The sequence below is a fragment of the Schistocerca americana genome, chromosome 2 (assembly GCF_021461395.2).
Source record: "Schistocerca americana isolate TAMUIC-IGC-003095 chromosome 2, iqSchAmer2.1, whole genome shotgun sequence".
Lineage (NCBI taxonomy): Eukaryota > Metazoa > Arthropoda > Insecta > Orthoptera > Acrididae > Schistocerca > Schistocerca americana.
The window spans coordinates 571847798-571856741 of NC_060120.1; the positions used below are offsets into that span (position 1 = coordinate 571847798).

The window sequence follows — 8944 nt, forward strand, 5'->3', positions numbered from 1 at the left end:
TTTACTCACGAGGGAATGGTCCCATAAGACATGTTGAGACCTACCCTGAAATTTTTTACGCAGGAAGAAGACAACGAAAGAAATCCACTGCCAAAATTTTAGCTGCTAAGAGGCACTGCAAGTATTTTGTAAAAAAATGTTGGAGCTACACTTTTCGCCATTTGGAGAACAGCTTATAACAGCAATTTGTACAGCCCTGCCTACCTAGCACACAACTCAGTGAATCACTCATGCAGCACTGTATAGCAGAATTATCCGGAGTTCACAGACACCAAATTTAAGCACCTAAAGTCTGGTTTACAATGGAGTGAATGGAAGCAAACATGTGTGAATGAGCATTTGTAGAAAATTCATTACCATTCACTTGTATATGGGTAGAATCATTTACACAAGAGGGAATAGAACATGAGGTAGCAAACACTGCCTATGAATGCTGTGTTATTAGTTTTTGGTTTTAGGAGCTAATATTTGGTATACAGAATACAACTCTATCTTGGTAGAACCACAATGTGAATGTTTGCTATTCAGTGAGGATTATTTTGTATGGTGAGCGCACTGTTCTTGATGGAGTAGATGAAATGGCACAGCGAAGGAAGAATTCAAGCATCTCAGTTTTTATGGAAGCATGACATGCGTGGAGATCATACACTTATATGGAATTGTATCTCCATCCCTCCTTAGCACTGGTCCAAAATTTTCCTTGCATGTCAGCTGCCATTTTTCTCTGGCTTCTCATTACTGTTGAGGGAAAATTTATAAACAGAACACTAATTAACAATTTCGAGCATCATCTCAAGAGGTGACACAGATAGCATTTCCACTATGTGTGTAGTAAGATGTACTGGAGATGTCAATTTTTAGCGAAAATGGACATTTTTTTAAAAAACAAAAATGTACCTTTTCAGACCACAACTTTTTCACTATGATTTTTAACTGAGCATTCACTTCTCACAGATGTCGGAGTGGCTACAAAACACACATGGTTCCAGGTTGAACTGCAGGTCTCCATTCTCCAGTTAGGTAACTGGGGAAGGTTAGGGACATGTAAGTAGCTGCAGTTGTGTCTAGTTGAAAGACCTGCAAGAGGCCTACCGGGTATACCAGAAAGAATTCTCTTTTGGTCATGCTTGTTAGCTTGTTTGTCAGGTGAAAACCTGGCTTAAACTATACAAACATTATTTAAATAACTGCATATCAACAGTTCAATTCTTGCACATGTAATTCTGATAAAAGTGGCAAGCAGAAAAAATAAAATCATGGCAGTGTTTCATGTCACAGACAACTTCCATCAATGAGGACTTGTAGTTTGTTGAAATAAAATGTGTCTTGCTGTACTACATTTTATAACAATTCCTGTAGACCATTTCTTATAGTAATGTTTGAACATTGTACATTTGACTATCTGTGAAACAGATCTTTGTTCATTTCCTGTAGTCATCACAAAAATGCGAAGTGTCTGTTGAATGACAAAAACTAACATTTTTCTTGCGCCAGGCACACCGGACAAAGGAAAAATTGATGCAGTCAGGCACTTCGCAGTAATCACTAGTTTTATTTAGACAGAACTGGGATGGGGTCAGAAATAGTCCCAGCAGTTGTTCTGCATATTGCACTGCATACCAGGTATACTTGATCAAATTCATAAAGAGTGCTGAAGAAAACTGGTAATCCACAAATGACTGGAGCTTAAGAACCTATTTCACTGACAAATCTGAAATGAGAGAGAGGTACTGGAAATTATGTTGTCTGATAAATTCCTGAAAAATGATTTCCACTGTCAAAAAATTCTTTTGTGAGAGGCTGAATCACACTAGCAGTTCCAGGTGGAATCCACATTACATCTACAGATTTTTCGTCATCCTCCACAAAAACAGAGGCATCGTTATGTCCAGACCATGAATCCAACAAAAGCAATGAATTAGTTTCTGCAGCTGGTAGGAATACATTTTGAATGAGAAGTTGAAAATTATTCTTTCCCATTTTTCCAGATTTTTATGCATCGATTACAAGAGTTTTGCAATTAAACAGTTAATTTTTTTATATTTTTTGTTCTAATTTGCCTTGTGATTCTTGAAGACAGATATGCAGCTGCAGAAACAGTAAACCATTCATACTTATCATTGGCATTATTGTATATGAATGTGTCATTGCATTCATTGATTGGGCAAATGACTCCATCTTTCTTTCACCCCAAAATGATAAAGTGCGGTGAACATGCAGATCTTTCACAAACCCTTTCTGATCAGCATTATAAACATCAGTTGCAGGGATAACAGCAAGTTTTGTCTTTATGTCAGCAATGAATTTCTCTATACCATTGTCTATCACTGGCAGCTGCTCTACATGTTTACATGATGTAAACTTGGTAATTTTGTGACTTCCTATTCTGCACAATTTCTTGAACCTGTGTAGCAAGGTTGATGAAGCCTCGAAATTAGCAATGTTCATGTCAGATGCAATTTGGAGGGCCCCGTCTCATAGATCTCCGTCGGTAACAGTGCATAGCCTCTCACAAGCAGTTCTAAATCTTTCGAAAAGTTTTTCATTCAGATGGTTTCAGGTTTCCTTTTGGAGCATATTTTTTACTTCATGTAATTCATTCTTCCATTTGTACAGTTCATGCTCTGATTTTACAAAACGAAAATGCCTTTGCACACTGTGTATCTTCAAGCATTTTTTGCCTCCTTCATTTAATCAATATTTCACTGCCTTTTCTTTGTCACTGAAAGCTGTTGCAGTACATGTATGAGATTATCCAAACCACAGTTCATGGAAATGTCACAGCTTTTTCCTATTTCTTGTAATGTATCCATAATTTCAAATGAAACGTCGATAGCATTCGAATGAATGTCAAGAAAATCAACTAAAAATGACACGTATGTATGTCCTCAGGAGAAGTAGATGATTTTGGCTGCAAACTACATTCTTCATATGCTAAATTGAGAATGTTAAATGGATTCCACATTACTGTGAAACTGGAAGAAAAAAAGTACTATTAGCAGGCATGCCTTACAAAAGCACAATAAATATTAATTCAGCTTTATCTGTATTGTCAATACTTACCAATACTGCAAAAAGCAACTGACAATTTGTAATAGATGTTGCTTGAGTGGCTAATTTGAGAGAATAGTAACTGAGTGTCAGAGAAACTATCAACGAATAGTAACTTGAAACATCCTTTACAAATTACGATCGGGTTGTGTCATGTTTCCTGTTTATAAATGTACCACTGACCTTGACTGTGTGTGTGCCTAGTTACACATGGACAGTTGCTCCAGTGCCAGTGTACATTTCAACCCCTGCCTAATGCGCTATAAATTTAGCAGTTTTCATCTATTTTTTTAATACTTGCAGTGCCTCTTAGCAGCTAAAATTTTGACAGTGCATTTCTTTCATTGTCTTCTTCCTGTGTAAAAAATTTAAGAGTAAGTTTCAACATGTCTTATTGGACCATTCCCTTGTCAGACATGAAGGAATACCAGAAGGTGATGCATACATAAAAGTTTATTGGATGGAATTTGTACTTAACAGGTTTTGTGTCACTTTTTGTACTATCATGCTAAAGATGAACACTGTAGAGTCAGTACATCCAAAATTCTAGACATCTTGCATCCAACAACCACACATTCAGGAGCAGTGGAGCTACAAATCTTCATTTGATTCTTTAAATATAGAGTTTTCACAGCTTTCTTCAGTCACTCGAGGTAATTGCCTGAGTGGATCTTTTGAAAAGGCCAAAGACAATTTACTTCATCATCCTAATCCAATTTGAACTGGTGTTTCATTTTTAATGAACACATACATGTTGTATTATAATCTTTCATCATTCTATCATGAGTATCATTGGCTTTTTTGTAATGAATCTATGTAATGTGCACACTGCTATTGAAAAAAATCTATTTTTTTAAGTGTATTGGCAACTGGATGCAATTATTTAGCTATATCCTTTGATTTTATTTCCTCACTTTAAAACAGGGCAGAATCTTTCAATTTTTTGATATCCTTAACGAATAATTTCAAAGTTTCTGTTTCGAATAATTATTTAAAGTCAACAGACTTCCAGCAGTCACCAAACCAAAACATGTGCAGACTGTTGTAACTCTCACTTTGAGACAACAACATTTATCAAACACAAATAAAGTTCTGTAACAATGAATGAAATATGTCTGCTAGTTTATGAAACCAAGTAATAATAGTTCTTGATAGGAACTAACGTAAGCAATCATTCCTGAGTGAGTTTTATTGAAGTCCAATCACTAGTACTTCATTATACATGCATACTGACATTATAATAGTGAGCCAAGTTTCACTCAAGTGAGGCTGTTGTGGAAATCATGCATTCATTAGTTGGAACACTATTTATTGCAAGTCTAAATCAGACCCTGTAGGCAGTAGTGGTGGTTAAAATTCACTTGTAGAGGCATAGTCACATAGCAGTAACTGAGAGCAAGTTCACCACTAGGTGTCATTATACAGGGTGGTCCACTGATCGTGACTGGGCCAAATATCTCACAAAATAAATGTCAAACGAAAAAACTACAAAGAACAAAACTTGTCTAGCTTGAAGGGGGAAACCAGATGGCGCTATTGTTGGCCTGCTAGATGGCACTGCCAAAGGTCAAAAGGATATCAACTGCGTTTTTTAAAATGGGAACCCCCTTTTTCAAATGACCAGTTTGTAAAGTGTCCCATGGGCATATCAGGTGAAAACATAATGAGAATTACAGTCCATGTTACTCACAACTGGTCTATGTACTGGGTACTAATAATCTTTTCCTGTGTCACTTCAGGGTAGGTAAGACACCACATTCATGCCTTTGTGTAACAAGACCATATCTTTTAGGACACCAAGCATACACAACAGCTTCTTCAAGACAACAATATGCAATCTAATTGGAGATTAAGCTACTAAAAGATGCATAGCTGGGGCAGGTGCTGTGCATCTGTACCAGGTACCTAAGGCAGGGTAATGTAGCAGGTAGTCAAACTTGCTTATACTGCCATTGTTTGTTTGTTCTCTCCAGGAATCTTTAACATGGCTGTGAAATTACACTATTAGTGATATTCAGTTTCTGACCTATATTGTGCTGATTAGATCAGTTTTGAATCTGACGAAGCCTTATGTTATCCAGATGTGTTTGTTGTGCCAATCTTCTTACATATTACTCACAAGGGAACCTCCCCATCGCACCCCCCTCAAATTTAGTTGTAAGCTGGCACAGTGGATAGGCCTTGAAAAACTGAACACAGATCAATCGAGAAAACAGGAAGAAGTTGTGTGGAACTATGAAAAAAATAATCAAAATATACAAACTGAGTAGTCCATTCGCAAGATAGGCAAGATCAAGGATAGTGTGAGTACACGAGCGCCGTGGTCTCGTGGTTAGCGTAAGCAGCTGCGGAACGTGGGGTCCTTGGTTCAAGTCTTCCCTTGAGTAAAATTTTATTTTCGCAAAGTTATGATCTGTCCGTTTGTTCATTGACATCTCTGTTCACTGTAATAAATTTAGTGTCTGTGGTTTGCAACCGCACCGCAAAACCGTGCGATTAGTAGACGAAAGGACGTGCCTCTCCAGTGGGAACTGAAAACATTTGATCGCAAGGTCATAGGTCAACCGGTTCCTCCACAGGAAAACACGTCTGATATATTCTATATGACACTGGTGACGGCATGTGCGTCGCATAACAGGAATATGTTGTCGACCCACCTAACTTGTACACTTGGCGAATGGGTAAAAAGATTCTTCTACCTTGGCAGATTTAGGTTTTCTTGTGGATGTGATAATCACTCCCAAAAAAGTGATGAAAACATAAGACTTTGTCACATAAACTAAAAATAAAAAAAAAAAATTAAAATTTTCACTCCAGGGAAGACTTGAACCAAGGACCTTTCACATTGCAGCTGCGCACACTAACCCTGAGACCACGGCACTCCTTGGTTGTACTTCCTTTATGTTGCAAATCTTACGCATGGACTATTCAGTTTGTATATTTTGCTTATTTTTTTCATAGTTCCACACAACTTCTTCCTGTTTTCTAGATTGATCTGTGTTCAGTTTTTCAAGGCCTATTCACTGTGCCAACTTATAACTAAATCTGAGGGGGGGTGTGATGGGGAGGTTCCCTTGTCAGATACTGTATCAAATGCATACAATGTACAATCAGAATCATTATATCCAAGATAATTGACCATACAGTCTGTTGCAAGCACTCTAAGTGATCTCATACTGATTTCCCTACATATGATGACCCTCAAGGTGATCCTATCATGATGTAGTCTGTACAGTGTTGCCATGATACAATCCTTTTTTTTTTTTTTTTTTTTTATCTTAACATTTTGTAATTTGTGAGAATGATTATAGGGATATTGTGGGGAAATGGCTTAATCACAATGTAGATGTTGTTTCACATATCTTCATCTACTTCATTTTTTGTTATGTTTATTTGCACTCTTTCAAATTATTCCACCTTTTTATCTCTTTGCACATACTTTTGAAGTTTAAGATTGTGGTAAATGTTTAATAATTCATAGCATTACACTTCTTTATAAGACATTTGTAAAAGATGAAACTAGCTATACATTTTACTTTTGGTATGTAGGTATAAAGTGATGAGACAATGCTGGCAGGAGGAACCTTCTGAAAGACCAAGTTTCAAGCAACTAACAGCCATATTTGAGAGCATGCTAAAAGACAGTGCTGAGTATTTGGATTTAAATCCCAGTATTGTACAAAATCCTGGCTACTTTGGTTCAAGATCAAACTCTCAAGAGAAATTAAGTAAGTTTCTTTTGAATCAAAATCACACATTTTGTTGAAGTAGGAATTATGGATACCTGTGTTACAGCAATATGATGAACTTGCTGAAAGTCTTGCAAATATTTAACACATGCAAGTTGTTCTCAGTGTCTTGCAACTATGATACCTTGTAATATATTATAATATTGTATTTAGCCTACCACTATTATTGTCTTTGTAGAAATAAGTTAATATTGAATTCATGCCAAAGTTACTTTTCTGAGACTAAACTTTATACTTGTAACACAGAATTTCCTTTTCTGTCTTTGTTTTCAGATTATGGTGATGGTAGTGATGATGGTGATAATGACATTGGATATGGAAACCTAAACATTCTGCCAACAGACTCTATAAATTACCTAATGTCCACAGCACAATCAGGCCTGTCTCGAAGACAACAATTATGGCACATAACGGGAGACAATCAGAAAATATTGACAAACAATTCAAGCAAAGAAGAATGTTTATCTTTAGTTCCTACAGAACAAAACAGTTACTTGAGTCCAATACAAGTGCACAGCAGCAAGGGGCAAATGCTAGCATATGTCAACATGACTGACAGTGTATGTCCGGAACAGCTACAGTCTGGAACGACAAATAACATTATGTTTTGTAGTTCTTCCAGCAGTTGCTCTGCTTCCTGTTCCTCAAAAGTGACACCATTATGAGTATGAATACAGGAAAAATAAGTTATTTGACTTTTCAGGGGGTTTTCTATTGAGGATCCTAAGAAGCCCTGTGAAACTTTGAACTTAGACTGTGCAAGGCACAGCATTTATATTTAATATCTTGATTTCAAGCACTGGATTATAAGTGTTAAACTTATTTCCTGTTTAGGAAGTTGAGGTAATTTAAATTAAATAATAATGTAGCATACCTTCTTCCTATGGAAAAATTTTTTACTGCCTACTTTGCATATATGTAGCATAGACAAATTTTTAATGTTCAAGGTTTTCTTTACCTCATTTTTTTTAAAGTCTGAAGTAATATTGTTTCATTTATTTTTCATCATTAGTTATCTGTGAAAATTCAAACAATGACCAACAACAAGTTAACAGAACCTTATCTTCGTTACACTATTAATTATATGTGTTACCACACTTCTTGCATCAAAGATTGAAGACCAAAATCATTGTCTTGGCATGAGAATATGAACTGAAGTTTAAGCAAATAACACATTGAACCTAAGAGAGCTGTAGCAGAAAATAGTCCACACCAGTGTATGAGGCTGAACTCATTCACAGATATAAATTTTAAATGCACATGAGGCACTTAATACACCATGGAAAATAACTGACAGATGGTTATATGGAGGCAAATGCATCACAGTAATCAAATACAGCTTCATAGTTATAATTATGAATTATATAAACCTTTGTTGCAACAGGATACCTTGCTGAATTATAAAACAGTAAATTATTTATTCAAAAATTTCTAAATTTCAATTCTACTCATTAGGAAAATAAGCACCAAATTGAAAACATAGATAAATATTTCTCTTTCTTATTAAGCAGCAGCACAGATAGATATCAATGTACAGTCACAAAGCTTAGAGTTTTCTAAACAGTTTCTTTCACCCAGAAAAAGAGGGAAAGGCTTGAAGGAAACAACACAGATATGAAATAAAATAGGGAATCCACTCAGGAAGTAAAATTTAAGGAGGAACATTAGAGCAGGACAAAAGTGAAATCAGCTATGAAATGTAAGATCCCAGCAGTCTGCCATTGTTGATTTTCCCAAAACACACCGTTCACAGGTAAATACAGTAACTAAAATAAACAAATAAGTTCTAATATATATTAATGTAATCTTATAAACCAAAGCTGTTGGTAAGCCAACACAGAAGAGGTTCCCACAGTCTTGTATGGAAGTTGTGCTTACAATAGTGTTGCTGTGCCCCATCACCTGAAATACTGACTCAACAAAAACATGACTGCTTGTGACAGCTTCTGTCATACAAAAATTGTATGCACAGTTGCAGATAACTGCCATCACAAGATGACATTTCCCTCATTTTGTGAACTTGGTGGTTTTTGAGGCAAATTCTAAATATGTGTTTCTTCAACGTAGAAATGTCTTACCATTTGTCACTTTTATAAGGCATTATGAAGTAAACAGGAAGAAGAAGTATCAGTTTACATATATTC

At 36.0% G+C, this 8944-nt stretch overlaps 1 protein-coding gene across 1 annotated transcript in view; it reads left to right on the forward strand.

Annotated features, from left to right (window-relative positions):
- LOC124594187 (proto-oncogene tyrosine-protein kinase receptor Ret-like) overlaps window positions 1–7638 on the forward strand; it is a 140596-nt gene extending 132958 nt beyond the window's left edge. The window contains exons 12-13 of the mRNA XM_047132543.1: window positions 6601–6779; window positions 7074–7638. Coding sequence (XP_046988499.1) covers window positions 6601–6779; window positions 7074–7465 — 571 coding nt within the window. The 3' untranslated portion in view covers window positions 7466–7638. The remainder of the gene's footprint in view (window positions 1–6600; window positions 6780–7073) is intronic.
- Window positions 7639–8944: the final 1306 nt, after the last annotated feature.